Here is a 17842-nt window from a genome sequence, read left to right on the forward strand (position 1 = left end):
TAGGAGGATTTTCATTTATGGTGACCCGTTAAATATAAAATGTATTTTCAAACAAATATATGTTTCAAATAGGCCAAATCATGTATATGATATCTTAATTTTAAGTTCTTTGTAGGTTAATTCAAGGAGTGAGTCTCATGTGAGACCGTCTCATGGATCTTAATCTGTGAGACGGGTCAACCCTAACGATATTCATAATAAAAAGTAATACTCTTAGCATAAAATGTAATACTTTTTCATGGATGATCTAAATAAGAGATCCGTCTCACAAATACGATCCATGAGACCGTCTCACACAAGTTTTTGCCTAATTCAAGTACTCACTTATGTTCAATATTTAGTAGATAAATGTTTTTTTTTTTTATTAAATCATATGAATACTTCGTCATAATGCATGTATTTTCAATGAAAACTCCAAGAAGACTTCGTTTATAATGATTACTCTAACATAAAAAAAAATCTATAAGACATATCAATAAGACATGCTAATGTATCTTCTCTGGATACACCACCACAAATTTCATCGTGGCCACTCGAAGGTTGAATATTTTCTCATCAAATTCGAATATCAACATGGAAGAACCAAGTATCAGCTATATCAAATTAAATACTTTTTAGGCCATATTTAGTATTTAATCATATTCCATGATAACTGCCAAAAATGTTTATTTTTTTTAAAAAAAAATTAATAAATCATCATAATATATACATCTTATCTCCCTTTTTCTAAACTCAATAAATTAGCATAATTTACTAAATTAAATTACATTCCGAAATAATAAAAACAAAATTATCTTGTTACACATAATTTTTTTAAATGTAATTATAATGTGATATTATTATAACTAATAAAAATAAATTAAACTTTTATTAACAATAAGAATTAGTTGAATAATTACTTTTATGATAAAAACAGACATCTGATTTTGTGATAATTACGCAACATGTTTATTTTTAAAAACGAATAATATCAGTAGGATGTCACAATATACACATCTTATAACTTATTTCCATTTTTCTCATCTTAATAAATCAGTATAATTTAGAAAAATTAGAATCACTATCCAAAATAGTTAAAGTAAATTTATCTTGCTATACATTTGATAATTTTAATTATAAAAAAATATGAATTGAATAAAAAATACAAAGAAATATAAAAATTAGATGATAATATAATTAGTTATAAGAAAAAATTCATTAATACTAAATAATTTTAAACCGTTATCAGATTATTTTTGTTTCAAAATACATAATCGAACAACTAATAAAAATTAATAATGGAAAAAATGATGGGAGATAAATTAATAATATAACATTAATCATAAAATAATAAAAAATATAATATTAATAGTAAAAAAATAAGTAATTCAATAAAAATTATAATTTTATTGAAGTTTTATTATTAATATAAATTAATAAGAAGAATTAATCCGAATAAAAAATAAATATAAAAAATAATATATATGATATACAGTGAAAATAAATGGATAAATATGGTTAAGACAAAAACTTGTGTGAGACGCTCTCACGGTTTGTATTTTGTGAGACAGATCTCTTATTTAGGTTATCCATAAAAATTATTATTTTTTATGCTAAAAATATTACTTTTTATTGTGAATATTGATAGAGTTGACCGTCTCACAGATAAAAATTCCTAGACATATATTAATTAGGGAATAAAAATAAATATTTTGGGTTACAGATAAAAATTCCTAGACATATATTAATTAGGGAATAAAAATAAATATTTTGGGTTATAAAAGTGCAGAATAAACTTTGTTGAGTATTTTTTTATTGTTGAGTATTTTTTTAAATTTACCCATAAAAGAATATTAAATAATGTGCGATATCTCGGATTCTCAGATTTCCCTATAAATACGCCCAGCGTCTGTCTTCACCATCGCCTACCGAGTAATACAAACCAAGCTCCCTTGTACCTACTCACCCCAGTAGGGTTTATCGGCGCTGTCGATAACAATCGAAACGCATACAAATTCCACAGACGTACAATTGTAATCTGTGTTTTGTATGCGTGCAGAAAATGGATGCTTATTCGCTGCATCTGGCTATGGCGGCACTTTTTGGAGCGTCGTTTGTGGCGGTTTCGGCGTATTATATGCACCGTAAAACCTTGAATCATCTATTGGAGTTCGCGAAGGCGCTAGAGAAGGACAAAGAGGAGGTGGATGAAGGCGGGGACGCGGTGGAGCATGTCAAGAAGCATTATCCGTCGAGAAGGAGCTACGGGAGGCGGAAGGCCAATGGCGGGAGCTATCGCCGTGGTTCTGCGTCTCTTCCTGACGTGTCAGATTTTTCCGGTGATGGTGGCGAGGTTGAGGAGAAGAGGAACGGTACGGTGCACATTGATTACATCCCTCCTGGTTTGCCGAGGCTCCACACGCTTCCTGAAGGTATCCAAATACCGGAATTCTGACAGGAGTAATTAATCTGTTTTTACGAGCTGTGTGTGCTGGACATATATGTGAATATGATAGAAGTGGGACAAAATTTAAATAATTGTTGTACTATGCAAATTTGGCTGGGCACTGTGGTTGTTATTGTTTAGCTGACCGAGTCAATTAATTGGGTTCAATATGCGTCATCGGGAAGGAGGATAGCTGAAGGTTTGGAGCACATATTACTGTTAAAAGTGTTGCGGTTGAATACATCGCACTTCAAGTCAAGCTGTTTGGTGCTATATCATGGATAATGACTATATTGGCTGATTTTCTGTTATCTTGTGTTCCGTCTTCACTTATTTAAATTTAAGATGTCCGTTTTTAGGAACGTTGTGAAAAATTTAGCGAGAATGGTGGAATTGTTGACAATTGATCAAGTCTTTTGGAACCGCTGGTTAGATTACCATATTGCATCCGTAGGTTTAGAATGCCAAATCCCTATCTACCTGTATTTGGCAAACATAGAAATCGAAGTTATACAAATAATTGGTTGGGAACATCGGAAAACTTCCATGATTGTGTATTACGTAGGAAATGTAGCTAAGGAGCTGTTGACACTTGACATCACAAGCCATGTGAATGCAAGAGTTTTGTTTTGTTCTAGTAATTTATCTAAGAATGCTTCTTGTTGTTTGAAAATTCCCTTGGCTATGAAATATTTCAAGAGCTTGGTTTTGTTTTAAATTTTAATGGCAGTAACTACTGCCAATTACTCCCGTGGCAGAAATTATGTTTTTTGTTTTGTTATTTTTTCACCTTATAGATGATCTTAATAATGAAGCTTTGGAACTTCTTTTATTTCAGGGAAATCCAGTGGCGCTAGTTCAACAATGAGAGCAGGCCATCATACTCGACCCATTTCTCCCAAATCACCTGTTGCTAGTGGTAGTGCTAGTGCATTTGAGAGTCTTGAATGTTCAGACGCCGAAGATAATTTGACTGATGCTGCTAAATTAGACACGACATATATTCATACTAATGGAAATGAGGTGAGCTGAATTGATAAAATAGAAATTGCTCAGGAACAAACACAAGCAGCACAATTAGATTTCCTAAAGCATTTGCAAACCATGATTTACCTTTCACATTTTTTGAAAAGTTTTGAGTATTTTATTGATTGCACCCTGAGTTGAAAGCATATTTTAGAATGTGCCAGATCATCATATCCATGCAAATGGAGAACAGATGCCAATGGTTACATCAAACATAATTCGCTCACATAGTGTATCTGGTGACCTTCATGGTGTTCAACCTGATCCTGTTGCTGCTGATATTCTGAGAAAAGAACCAGAACAAGAAACTTTTGTGCGATTGAGAATTTCTCCTACAGGTATTGTCGGCATCTACACGATTCCTTCTTCCATTGATCAGTTTTCAGTTATATTCTAGTGAGAGGTGCGAAGCCATAGCTCTCCATTCACGCCAAGCCAAGAGTGTAGCTTTCAACGGTTGAAGCAAAAACCTTCATCATTTGTTGTTTATGGGATTTAATATAACAATGCTTCAAAGTTGATCATAATTTTCATTTCGAATGATAGCTAACTTACACATAGATTCGTAGATCTACACTTATATTCTTCGATATTAGCTTCGATATACATTAATCAGCACCAAGCAGTGGAACAGAGGTGGTCAGAATTCAGGAGGAGAATAAGAGGTGTCCGGCGATGAGGGCAAGAGGCAAAGACTAAGCAAAAATGGCCGAAAACACTTAGGCACAAAGCAGGGTCATGTTAGGGTCTGGTGCAGTGAGGGATGTTGAGTCTATTGTTATAGTTATAAATATTTATTAATATACTATAATATAATGAACATATCAAATATCAAATAAAAGATATTGAATTATCGAACACAATAATTGACTCAAATTTGTCTCGCAAAAAGTCTGAACGTGTTTGAATTTGGCTAAAATTCGATAATTTTGAATATGAATCAAATATTCCCTATTTATAATCATCATGTGTCAAACAGTTGGAAGTACTACTGGTCAAATTTGTGTCAAATGTTTCAGATTGATTGATCTTTCATGAAATTCTTGTTACAAATGTGCGGTTTTGACTCTTGATATTGAATAGTTATTTTGTTTTTTGAAATCTGATTCCATCTTTTGTCTTCTGATGGCCGACTATTTACTGGAGAAGTTGTATGTTTATTTCTTTTGAAAATAATTTCTGCACGTTCATCTTGATTACTTTTATAAAGTGCTGTGCGTGGACGGTGGCTTTGGTACGTATGCATGCAAGAAATTGATTTCAGTTCCTTGTTATTGCTGTCAGAGACACCATCTGCCGATGAAGCAGAAGTTTACTGCAATCTGCAAGATTGTCTTGAAATGAGGAAGCGTTACGTTTTTAGGGAAGTTGTTTCTCCATGGGAAAAGGAAATCATATCTGCTCCTAATACCCCAAAGCCAATTCCAAACCCATTTGATCATACTCCAGAGGTGAAATCTGATGTAAGTCTCTGTACGAAGCCATGTTTCAGTTTTTTTACACTTGATTTTCTAAGTAAAATTTCCTTTTATTTTTTGTTTCTTATATGCCACTGATGTCTTTTAAAATTGAATTTCACACCGTGATTTTTGTATTTCAAATTCATGTAGCACTATTTTCAGATGGAAGATGGAGTTGTTCATGTTTATGCGAATAAAGAGTGTAAGCTGCGATATATTTTTATTGATAGAACTTTCTATTAGTAGTATGCCTCCTAAATGTCTCTCTCTCTCTTACTACAGCCGAAGAGAAACTTTATCCTGTTGCTGATGCTACCACATTTTTCACTGATCTGCATCATATCCTTAAAATTATTTCTGCTGGGAATATCAGAACACTTTGTCACCATAGGCTAGTTCTTCTAGAACAGGTTCATTCATCATTTTCACTACTACTTTTCTGAAATGTTTACTCTTGATGTCCCTTTATTATTGTTCATCTGATTTATTCTTGAAATGTGTTTGAAGCAGAAATTCAACCTTCATCTGATGCTTAATGCAGACAGAGAATTCTTGGCTCAAAAAAGTGCACCACATCGAGATTTTTATAATGTGAGAAAAGTTGACACACATGTCCATCACTCAGCTTGCATGAACCAAAAACATCTTTTAAGGTTTATAAAGTCTAAGCTGAGGAAGGAGCCTGACGAGGTAATCTGTTGGATTGTTCTGTGTTTTCTATCACTTTTCATTCCGGGCCTCATTCTAATAACAACAGCATTTAGCATGAGATTGAAATGATCAAAAGGTAAAAGGAAGATATAAATGGAGCTCAAAGTTATAGAATCTGTTAAGTAAAATATATTAATTGTCATGCAGCTGTGTAGGGCTAACCCTCATATCCTTGTCTCAGGTTGTTATTTTCAGAGATGGGACATATCTTACTTTGAAAGAGGTGTTTGAGAGTTTGGATTTGACTGGGTAATGATATGAACTTACACTTGAGGGAAAGGACGCACAGACTTTCAGAAAAGAGGAAATATTATGTAGTTTATTTTTAATAATTATTAATCTGTAAATGACTTCTTGTTTGGATATATTTGACAGCTACGACCTGAATGTTGATCTATTAGATGTCCATGCTGATAAAAGCACATTTCATCGCTTTGACAAGTTTAACTTGAAATATAATCCCTGTGGTCAGAGTAGACTAAGGGAGATCTTTTTGAAGCAGGATAATCTGATCCAAGGTAATCTCTGATGTTGTCACGAGATCATATCAAGTGCTTTCTTGCCCCTCTGATTTAAGCTTCACCCCCTCTTGATTTCGGTTGATTGTATGTATTGATGGAGTTTAATTTAACTAACGAATTTTTCAACAGGTCGTTTCTTAGGTGAGCTAACTAAGCAAGTGTTTTCAGATTTGGCCGCAAGTAAATATCAAGTGCGTGTCTGGGAGAACATTTTGTGGATTTATGTTATCTGTTGCTGAATACGATTTTGTATGAAATTAGGGGCCTTATTTCTGTTCGGGTTGCCACAATGTTGGCAATTGTTAATTTATTTTTTGTTTGTCTTCTATTTTAAATTCTTATCTTTGCACCTCACAAGTATTTTATTTGTGCTGTGTTTACAGTTCCTAGAGTATACGTTTTAGGGGAAAGAAAGTAAATAATCTGTAAATGCCATTTTTTTAGATATTCCTTTTGGTCCTGAGCTCTTCTCTTGCACTTGAACAGATGGCTGAATATCGAATATCAATATATGGCAGAAAAATGAGTGAGTGGGATCAAATGGCAAGTTGGATTGTAAACAATGATCTATACAGTGAAAATGTTGTCTGGTTGATTCAGGTAAAATGTTGGTACCTAATTCATTTAATAAAGCAGTTGCTGTATTTGTGTATCATATACTGTACTCACCAGTGATTATATTATAGAATTTTATTTTGTAAGAGGAACTCATCTGATGGGGAATAAATATTACATCCTTTTCAAACAATACTATTTGATTTAAATATCAATAGGAGAAGAGCATCACTCAATCAACCAGAAAGTTTGTAAAGTAATATGATACTGTGCTTCTCTGAATTGATGCTGATGAAGTTCAATGGAATATGCACATCGTAAAGATTTATCTTTGTGATGATGCAACTCCGGGTAAGGTACTTGGTAATGTGAGAGAAAAATAAAGTAGGAAACTTGATCTTAATGAAAAATTCTATTAAATGAAGTAGGTTGGAATGTAATCTCTTTTCTTTATCGACAAAAAAGTTATTTGCGATGTGAGGCGTTGACTGTCAAAGTTTTTCTTGTGCATTTGGCATTGTCAGCTTTATCTGCCAGAACTTATTTTATCATGTAGAAATGTGGTTGATATCATTCTCACTTTAGAAATTTTGTCATGTAGCTTCCTAGGCTCTACAATGTGTACAAGGAGATGGGAATTGTCACCTCATTTCAGAACATCCTTGATAACATCTTTCTGCCTTTGTTTGAGGTGACTGTCGATCCGGATTCACATCCACAGTTGCATGTTGTTTTAAAGCAGGTAATTTTCCTCCATAGTTTATTTAAATTTAATATGATGCAATTCATATGACTTCTCTTCCAAGTTATTAAGTACGTTTATAGATCAGAATCTATTAAAATTGCAAATGGGCTCACCTAAAATCACCAATTTGGTTCTATTAATATAATGAATGCTATATGATGCGAGTGTTCATAGTGGACACGAGTCATTTTGGTACAAGACTGGTATCATTTACTTCTGGGCTGTTTCTTTTGTTTTACCTTATTTACTGCTTGGCCGTTTTTGTTGCATAGCCCTTGAAATTTAACTATTTGTGGCAGAGGTTCGGATGTTCAAATTTAGTATTATTTCTTAATGGGATTATTTTAAACTACCACGACCTTTGGTCGAAATAGGTTGTTGGACTGGATCTTGTGGATGATGAAAGCAAACCTGAAAGACGGCCTACAAAACATATGCCTACACCTGCTCAGTGGACCAATATATTTAATCCTGCATTTTCGTACTATGTATACTACTGCTATGCTAACCTCTATACCCTGAACAAGGTACATAGCTTTACTTTGTAAACAATTTCTCTCTTACCTGGTCTCAAAGGTCATTGTGAGAAATTGTTCCTTTTTTTCTAGTTGTATTTGCATGCTTGCATGGAGGGCCATTTATTTATGTAGCTTTTTGGGTAGGTGAAGTGAGCGCTCACTGTCTATAGAGAGTCGGTTTATTCGGGATATGTTTTAGTTGATGATAATGTCCTTATGAGTGAGGACGCATTTGTCCCCTTTCCTTAGTAAATTGTGACACATATTTGTTTCACCATAAACATGAATGATTTTACAAGCCATGCTTGATTTAATGTCCTGCAATTTGGTACTCTATTTCCGAAATTTGTGATGCCGCTTTAACTGTTAGTACAGCTTCGTGAGTCGAAGGGTATGACAACTATTAAGTTCCGGCCCCATTCTGGAGAGGTGAGTGTCATGTTTCATTCATCTTAGTGTCCATTATTTTATAGTCTGTATATGTCACCTACACTGTGTAATCAGGCTGGTGATATAGATCATCTTGCGGCAACATTTCTCACATCTCATAATATTGCACATGGAATCAATCTGAGAAAATCTCCCGTCCTTCAATATTTGTACTACTTAGCCCAGGTAAGAAGGCTGAGATTGATATATGCTATTCGTCCTATTCTATGATAGTTTCTAGTGGTCTGATCTGACATATAATTCAGATTGGTTTGGCGATGTCACCATTGAGCAACAACTCTCTATTTTTAGACTACCATCGAAATCCTTTTCCCACATTCTTCTTGCGGGGTCTTAACGTGTCCCTCTCGACTGATGATCCATTACAGATCCACTTAACAAAAGAACCCCTGGTTGAAGAGTACAGTATAGCTGCTTCCGTAAGTTGTGCCCAACTTAGTTTTCCACTTGTATACTTATTCATGAAATCTGACTCTTTTTACAACCTTTTGCTATTTTAGGTTTGGAAGTTAAGTTCATGTGATTTATGTGAGATCGCTCGGAATTCAGTTTATCAGTCTGGTTTTTCACATGCTCTGAAGGTATGGAGTTGTAATGGGAATTACTAATGTCAATGACATTGATGTGGACTATGCATGGAAGACGTTAGGCCAATTGTTATCATCCATCCAAATTTGTGCACTTGGCTAAAAGAAAATTAGTTTCTTGTCAAGACTTAAATATAAATTAACTTTTTTTTAATGAAAGACACATCATGGTAATGAAAGGTTTGAGCTAATCGAAACAATTTTTTTTTCATGATAATTAAGAAACACATATGCTCTTTCGATTATAAATCTGTCTGTTGAGCCAAATTTTTTGTTAATCTGATGCAAGTATATGCAGTGTGAATTTTATTCATCATCCTCCACTTAGAAGCGTTCTGTACCAACATCATATGTAACTGAGCTTTGTGCTGATGCTCAGCCTTGAAATCATATTTCAGTCTCACTGGATTGGGAAGGAGTACTTTAAACGAGGACCGGATGGAAATGACATACACAGGACAAATGTGCCACATATTCGACTAGAATTCCGTGAGATGGTATGACTTGTACTTCGTAGATTTATCATAAATAAATCAAGTCTGGAGAATTTCACGCTGTCAATTCTACTTTATCTAGATCTGGAAAGAGGAAATGCAACAGGTATATTTGGGCAAGGCAAGCTTTCCCCAGGTTATTGAGGCATGATTAGCTTGGCTAGTCTGCATTCCAAGCATGTGTCGATACACTAACATACGATGGTATGCTTGGCTAAATCTTGCTTCCTGTATGGGTTATTAGCATTATACAAAAATGGTCTTTTCCTTTCCTGTGGCTACAGGGACCAGGGATCCGCACTCGAAAGTGTTTTGTTTCGCCAATCTTTTGAAATTTCTGCTGTAATGTAAGCCGGAGCTCATCCTTGATGTAGTATGGATTCTGTGATCCTACCTTGGGATGTCTGCTTGCTCAAGAAGAGATGAACCCGACTCGAACACAACCCGTGGCAAAAGTTTTACTTAAATGGTATATAAATAATATATATAGGAGGATATATATATATTATATACCCGGCATATCAAATAATCGAATCAAGCAAGAATGTGTACCCTAGTTAACCAGGAGTCCGATTCCCTGTGTGTGTTGGACCTTAAAATTTATATATACGCTAGGAAAGAGGCAAAATATAGAATAAGAACGGGTAAACTTCACTTTAAGATTGATTTTATTATTATATTTGTAAAATGAAAGCATTTATTTAGTAATTCTGTTCTATCGCAATCCTTTATTTTATTTTTCGATTTACCCCTTTGCTACGGATGATCACGGAAGTTTGATAAATGACTTGATAAACGATCAATTAACAATAAGATATATCGAACAAGTCTAATCTCGGCGCTTGTAAATTTAATAAGGCCTAATTAAGTGATGCGAAAACAGTCGTCATGCAATGTTATGCTTGGCTTTCCCCCAACAAAAAAGGCTAGGCTTTCCCCCAACAAAAAAGGTGCGAGAAGTGTTGGAATTCAAACCTGAATAGGTAAATATATGATTGCATTTCTCAAACACAACCTCCTGGGATTTTGAATTGAAAATACAATGTCCGTGTTTGGAGATATTAACTTTCAAAACAAGCTTGATATTCAATGAAATTTCATTTAACTAGGTAAGATCTTAATAAAATCGGTAAGATTTAAGGAGATTTGAGTTGTGGGAAAGAAAAAAAATAATTTAACTTGCTCATAAATTGAAGTGTTCTTCTCAAAGTACTATTTATCCAAACATCTATATTATCAATTCACACACATATTATCTATAGTTTTGAGAAAATTATTTCAAAATCAGTTTAAAACATTTTTATATAAAAAATCTGTAAATAATTTGTTTCTATTAAAAAAATGATGTTTTAATACTAAAAATCTAATTCATCAAAATCTGATAAATTTTTTCATTTCTTAAAACAGTTATTTAATTTCAATTTTTTTATTCATATGTTAAAACATATTTTTTTCCTTAATAAACGTTATATGAGTATTTATATGGGGCATATTTAAAAAAAGCCTCCTAGAAGCTACCATAATCCATTTTGAACTTTGCTTAAATTAATTTTTAAAATTTGCATTTTCTTATATTAGATTCCAAATATACACTTAAAAGTTCAACATCTATTTCTTTCTCCATCCATTGCCTTACGCCTCATGTATTTATTTACTGGCAAAAACTTGTGTGAGACGGTCTCACGGGTCATATCTGTGAGACGGATCTCTTATTTGGATCACCCATGAAAAAGTATTACTTTTTATGCTAAGAGTATTACTTTTTATTGTGAATATGGGTAGGTTAACCCGTCTCACAGATTATGATCCGTGAGACGGTCTAACATGAGACTCACTCTTATTTTCTTTATGGCTGCGTTTGGTTTGAAGGATAGGATAAACTAATGATTAGAACGTAAATGATAAAGAAAATGATTGTGGTAGGATTGTAATATATGGTGTAAAATAATATTATGTTTGGTAATATTTTTAAGTGTAGGATAATTTTGAATTTTTTGATGAACAGACGAAATTGTCCTTCCCCCGGAAAAGATCGGTGGGTGAGTCGGCCGGAGACAGCTGCCGGAAATTACCGACGGATTTTAAATTGTCGCCGATCTTGTTTTGAATTATTTTAATTACTAAAAATTTGACATTTTGCGACGGTTTATAACAAAACCGTCGCTATTTGCGACGGATTTTTTGCAAACCGTCGCTAACCGGCTGTCGGCCGGTGTTCTGCCGGCAATCGGCAGTTTGTCGCCGGTCTGCCGGTGCTCGGCCGCGGTCGGCGGTCCGTCGGTGGTCGGTCGGCGGCGGTCGTGGAGGCGGCGGTCGGTGGCGGGAAGTGGTGGTGAGTTTGAATTTAGGAGAAGGGTAAAATTGGAAAAATAGGAGGTATTAAGAGTGGGATAAATAATCCTAGGGGGTGAGGAGGTATTATTTTAACCTACCTAATATAACCTAATCATTCATAGGAGGGATTGAGTTGGTTTAATAATCACGCGAACCAAACAGCTGACTAGGTAGGATAAAATAATCAATACAGGCTAATCATCCGAACCAAACGCAACCTATGTAGTTATTCACGTTTTCTTGTCCTTCTATAAATAATTTTTCTTTAAAAAATATTAATAATAAATTAAAATTATAAAAAATAATAATATAATAATAATAAAAATAAAAATAACATTAATAATCATATATCAACTAAATTACGAGTCAACAAAGTTCTTTTATGAGTAAGTTTTTTATGAGACGGTTTCACGGATCTTTATCTGTGAGACGGGTCAACTCTATCCATGGTTCGCCGAAACGGGACGAACTGCCGTGGTAGAACCGGAACGCAATTCGCGACAGTTTTGTTTTGAACTATCGCTATTAGCGACGGTTTTTATTCGCCGATTCACATCGGCGACGGTTGTAATAACATCGTCGCATATTTTCACAAAACCGTCGCTGAATTTTTTATAAATATTATGTATTTATAATATTTTTTTTAAATACCCGTTCCGTGAAATTTCATTATAACTGGAACGGTAGCATCCGTTCCGATCTCCGCGACCGCGACAGCGAACCATGACTCTATCCATATTCACAATAAAAAGTAATACTTTTAGCATAAAATGTAATACTTTTTTATTAATAACCCAAATAGATATTTGTCTCACAAAATACGATCCGTGAGACCGTCTCACACAAGTTTTTGTTTCTTTTATATGGTAATAACCGACTCCACAGCTTTAATTTCCCTATTTATATAAATATTTTTAATAACAAATCGTTTAAAAAATAAGCAATACAAGAATTTTTTTTAACGTAAAATAAATTGTTTATAATGGTTAAATCAAATTCCAAATTATACTTTAATTTTTGTCAAACATCAAAATAGAATTAGAAACATGATCTCGATCTCAATTTCGATCTCGATTCCGATTCCGATTTCGATACTCATCTGAACCAAACATACAGTTAGTGTCGCAGTTTTAAAGAAGCAACTTTATATTTGTTTGGGGTAAAATTTCTTAGTAAGAGGCTCAAATTCAAACTCTGTCGGGTTATCCGAACAAATCCGACCCGACTCGTGTTCTCTCGGAGCAATCAAATTTGGAAGTACTCTGACCTTAAACCCTATGCCAAAGTCTACCTTTGAGCTTTCATTCTTATCCGTTACTTTTAAGCAGTGGCGTCTCATATTTTACTGAGACGCATTGTCCATACTCTTCAGCGCAACCTTCTCTCGCCTATTGAGATCCTCAATTTCATTAAATCAGGGTATGTTTTGTTGTTCTTTCATGTTTCAAATTATTGTGTATTGTTGTTTAAATTTATGTATTTTAATGTATAAGGAATCGAATTGTGTAATTGATGGTATTTTTATAGATCTGTGTGGCCGAATGTAAATGACACCATGTTTTTGTGACTTATTTTGTTAATTTTCTATTTGGTATACCAGAAGATGTGTATAAAATTATGACTTTGAGTCTGGGTTGTCATCAATTTTTCTTTACAGGATTGGTATTTTGGAGGTAAATAGCTCGTACAAGATTCTGTCAAATTTGCATTTTTTTTTTATTAACACTTGCGGTTTTGTGGTTATAAGTGCAATGCTAGTCAGCTGCAAAGAAGTTTGTTACTCAGGCATGTCGCATTTAAGAACATTAAAAATTTGTTTACTTGGGAATTGCGGAGGTTGCAAGGAAATTACATTTATAATTTCTATGATACTGAAACACTTTTATGTTTGTGTGTTATTGAAATTATACTTGTGCCTAATGAATTATTTGCTTTCCATAATTTATCAATTTGACATGTTAATTTCTCTTCTCTCAGCCTTTGTGGGCTAGCTGGTAACGAAATGACAGAAGAAACAGGAAAAAGCTTTGCTCGGAGAGATAAACTTTTGGAAATTGAGTCACAGGTACAGAAGATGTGGGATGATGGCAATGTGTTTCTGGCCGATCCCAAGGACTCACCACCCAAACCAGGTGAGAAGTTCTTTGGTAACTTTCCATTCCCATATATGAATGGATATCTCCATTTGGGTCATGCCTTTTCCGTTTCGAAGCTTGAATTTGCTACCGCCTATCATAGATTGAGGGGAGCAAATGTGCTCTTTCCGTTTGCTTTTCATTGTACTGGGATGCCAATTAAGGCTTCAGCTGATAAGCTTAGCAGGGAGATCGAGATGTTTGGCAACCCACCAGTTTTTCCCGTTGTTCAGGAAGAAGAAAGCGGTGAGCCCAAGGGGAAACCGGAGAATGGAAGTGAAGGGAATGAAGCCCAACCAGGTGGTAACTTTAAAGGTAAGAAATCGAAAGCTGTGGCGAAGTCTGGTGGTGTCAAGTACCAATGGGAGATTATGCAGAGTTATGGTTTGAGCGACGAGGAGATAGTAAAATTCACAAATCCGTATCATTGGCTAACCTTTTTTCCACCATTGGCTGTAGAGGATTTAAAGGCTTTTGGGCTGGGATGTGATTGGAGGCGTACATTTATCACGACTGATATTAACCCATATTTTGATTCATTTGTGAGGTGGCAAATGAGGAAATTGAAAGCAACGGGAAAGATTGTTAAGGACTTGAGATATACTATATATTCACCTTTGGATGGCCAACCTTGTGCTGATCATGATCGGGCTTCTGGTGAAGGTGTTATCCCACAGGAGTATATTCTCATAAAAATGGAAGTTATTGGCCCGTTCCCTTCAAAGATGAGTGTCTTGGAGAGAAAGAAGGTTTACCTAGCTGCCGCTACATTGAGACCAGAGACTATGTATGGGCAAACCAATTGTTGGGTGTTACCTGATGGAAAGTACGGGGCTTTCGAAATTGATGACAACCAGGTGTTCATCTTAACAAGAAGGGCTGCTTTGAATTTGGCTTATCAGAAGCTATCACGTTTTCCAGAGAAACCAACTTGTTTGCTAGAGTTGACTGGTCAAGATCTAATTGGTCTGCCTTTGAAATCCCCTTTAGCATTTAATGAAACTATATATACTTTGCCAATGCTATCAGTTCTCACTGACAAGGGTACTGGAATTGTTACTAGTGTTCCAAGTGATTCTCCAGATGACTACATGGCCCTCCAAGATTTGAAAGCAAAGCCAGCATTTAGAGCCAAGTACAGTGTGAAGGATGAATGGGTTGTGCCTTTTGAGATCATTCCCATCATCCACCATCCTGAATTTGGAGACAAGTCAGCAGAGAGAATATGCATTGAGAAAAAAATTAGGAGTCAGAATGAAAGAGAAAAGCTCGATGATGCCAAGAAAATTATATACAAGGGAGGATTCTACGAGGGAACCATGCTTGTGGGTGAGTTTACTGGAATGAAAGTTCAAGAGGCTAAAAGTTTGATAAGGAACAAGCTTTTAGAGTTGGAGCTTGGTGTGGTTTATAGTGAACCCGAAAAAAAAGTTATGTCAAGATCTGGCGATGAGTGTGTTGTGGCTTTGACTGATCAATGGTACATCACTTACGGTGAAGAAGAATGGAAAAAATCAGCCGAGGAGTGTTTGGCTAGCATGAATCTTTATTCTGAAGAAGCAAGACACAGCTTTGAGCACACCTTGAGCTGGTTGAATCAGTGGGCATGTTCTCGAAATTTTGGGCTAGGAACTCGTATTCCCTGGGATGAAGAGTTCTTAGTCGAGTCTTTGTCAGATTCCACTTTTTACATGGCATACTATACTGTGGCACATGTTTTGCAGAGAGGGGAAATGTATGGCGCTGATAGATCTTCTGTAAAACCAGAACAGCTAACTGATGAGGTTTGGGATTTCTTATTTGTTGGTGGACCGTATCCCAAATCCTCGGAAATATCTTCATCTCTTCTTGATAAGATGAAGCAAGAGTTTGATTATTGGTATCCATTTGATCTCAGAGTATCTGGCAAGGATCTCATCCAAAATCATCTCACCTTTTGTATATACAACCACACAGCGCTCGTGCCCAAGCACCATTGGCCTCGTGGATTCAGATGCAACGGTCACATTATGCTGAATTCTGAGAAAATGTCGAAGTCGACTGGGAATTTCAGGACTCTTCGAGAAGCTATTGAGGAATTTTCAGCTGATGCCACTAGATTCTCCCTTGCAGATGCTGGTGATGGAATGGATGATGCCAATTTTGTCTTCGAGACTGCTAATGCTGCGATATTACGTCTTACAAAAGAAATCTCATGGATGGAAGAGGTTCTAGCCGCCCAGTCGACTTTAAGAAGCGGCCGTGCCGCTACTTATGCAGACCGTGTGTTCAACAATGAATTAAATATTGCTGCCAAGATGACTGAGAAGAACTACAGTGAATACATGTTCCGAGAAGCCCTAAAAAGTGGTTTCTATGATCTTCAAGCTGCAAGGGACGAGTATAGACTTTCTTGTGCTTCAGGGGGAATGAACCGTGATTTATTATGGCGATTTATGGATGTCCAAACACGACTTATTACTCCGATCTGCCCACATTACGCCGAATATGTGTGGAAGGAGCTCTTGGAGAAGGATGGGTATGCCGTGAAAGCTGGATGGCCTGAAGCTGATTCACCAGATCTTACCCTAAAAAAGGCAAACAAATATTTGCAAGATTCGATTGTTTCTATGAGAAAGCTTTTGCAGAAACAGATCTCCGGTTCTAAGAAAGCCAAAACACCCGCAGCAAACATTCAAAACAAGCCGACAGTTGGCCTCATATTTGTAAACGAACAGTATGACGGCTGGAAAAAGGTATGTCTGAACATACTCCAGATGAAGTTCGATGCAGCAACCACCACCTTTGCGCCTGATCAAGAGATCCTTTCCGAATTACGAAAAAGCGAGATTGGTAAAGAAGGAAACTTTAAACAAATCCAGAAGCTGTGTATGCCGTTCTTGAGGTTCAAGAAAGATGAAGCTAAGGCCGTCGGTGCACAAGCGCTGGATCTGAAGCTTCCTTTCGGTGAAATCGAGGTTCTCAAGGAGAATTCAGAATTGATCAAGCGGCAGTTGGGTCTCGAACATTTGGAAGTTTTGTGTGCAACAGATGCTGATGCTGCTGCAAAGGCTGGGGAGTATGCCCCCGTTTTAAACTCTAACCCACCGTCCCCTGGAAATCCTACGGCAATCTTTGTTAACTAGATGGGATAATTTTGCCTATTTTAGTTGGTCCATATTTGTTGGAATTTTCTGTTCCCTCCTGTGTTTCACAAAAGAAAATTTGTAGTTGAAACCATAGTTATCAACAGCCCCCGTACCCCTCGCTATAACGAATAGCGTGGCGAAGCGACACCACATCGTTATGGACTATTACGTGTCATGGACTTTGCAATAGCGCCCGCTATCCTCGCTATTGGCACTACAACGACAATCGCGATAGCTGAAATAGCGGCGCTATTGCAAAGAGAAGCTACACGCTATTTTTTGCCCTTTTTTCTCTCTAGTTTTGGTTTTTTTTGCATGTATTTAGTTAAGTTTTTGTTGGAAATTATATTTTTCTGCAATTCTTGCTTAATTTTTGTCTTCTCTATGATATTTCAATGAAAAAACTTAAAATAATTTCATGATTTAATATTTTACAATTAAAGTTGACGGAATATTATGCTGGAAATTAAGGTTTTTGAATTGATTTTACTATATCCTATATATTATATATTTATATACTTGAGGCGTTTTACTTTCAGATAACTTTTGTTACGCTATTCGCTATGTCCTATCGTCATGTTACGGGGTGCTATACGCGATTGACAACTATTGTTGGAACTACGGTATTTGACTTGCGCTTTTGTATTTATTTCTTTTGAATGGTATGAAATCTTTCCTTTGTGGATTTATTTTTAAACTAGTATGATTTCATCCTAATTTATCATAATATGGGCTAATTCTTCTTACTCCTAA

At 35.6% G+C, this 17842-nt stretch overlaps 2 protein-coding genes across 4 annotated transcripts; both read left to right on the forward strand.

Annotated features, from left to right (window-relative positions):
• The first annotated feature begins 1868 nt into the window (after positions 1–1868).
• Positions 1869–10200, forward strand: LOC140818463 (AMP deaminase-like). Of its 3 annotated transcripts, XR_012114989.1 has the most exons (20): positions 1870–2411; positions 3264–3448; positions 3606–3789; positions 4736–4914; positions 5062–5113; positions 5194–5321; positions 5422–5601; positions 5804–5871; positions 5998–6140; positions 6273–6334; positions 6630–6743; positions 7300–7440; positions 7818–7970; positions 8337–8390; positions 8466–8576; positions 8657–8830; positions 8912–8992; positions 9397–9495; positions 9575–9696; positions 9777–10200. XR_012114989.1 is itself a non-coding variant. In XM_073178433.1 (19 exons), the coding sequence occupies exons 1-19, from the start codon at positions 2042–2044 to the stop codon at positions 9641–9643; spliced, it is 2535 nt and encodes an 844-aa protein (XP_073034534.1). In that variant the 5' UTR covers positions 1869–2041; the 3' UTR covers positions 9644–10200. The 3 variants fall into 3 exon arrangements, 2 of the variants coding, with proteins under 2 accessions (XP_073034534.1, XP_073034522.1); XM_073178433.1 differs by having other exon boundaries at positions 1869–2411; positions 5074–5113; positions 9575–10200; XM_073178421.1 differs by having other exon boundaries at positions 9575–10200.
• Positions 10201–13076: 2876 nt separating this feature from the next.
• LOC140818502 (leucine--tRNA ligase, cytoplasmic-like) lies at positions 13077–17447 on the forward strand. The gene is made up of 2 exons (XM_073178479.1): positions 13077–13245; positions 13804–17447. The coding sequence occupies exon 2, from the start codon at positions 13829–13831 to the stop codon at positions 17084–17086; it is 3258 nt and encodes a 1085-aa protein (XP_073034580.1). The 5' UTR covers positions 13077–13245; positions 13804–13828; the 3' UTR covers positions 17087–17447.
• Positions 17448–17842: the final 395 nt, after the last annotated feature.

Source organism: Primulina eburnea, chromosome 2, assembly GCF_022965805.1.
Source record: "Primulina eburnea isolate SZY01 chromosome 2, ASM2296580v1, whole genome shotgun sequence".
NCBI classification, from domain to species: Eukaryota; Viridiplantae; Streptophyta; class Magnoliopsida; order Lamiales; family Gesneriaceae; genus Primulina; species Primulina eburnea.

Coding starts and splice junctions, on each gene's coding strand:
- LOC140818463 (XM_073178421.1), top strand. CDS start 2,042: ATGGATGCTTATTCGCTGCATCTGGCTATGGCGGCACTTTTTGGAGCG. Junction 5,872..5,997: donor GAGAGTTTGGATTTGACTGG/GTAATGATATGA, acceptor TATATTTGACAG/CTACGACCTGAATGTTGATC. Junction 6,744..7,299: donor ATGTTGTCTGGTTGATTCAG/GTAAAATGTTGG, acceptor TTTGTCATGTAG/CTTCCTAGGCTCTACAATGT.
- LOC140818502 (XM_073178479.1), top strand. CDS start 13,829: ATGACAGAAGAAACAGGAAAAAGCTTTGCTCGGAGAGATAAACTTTTG.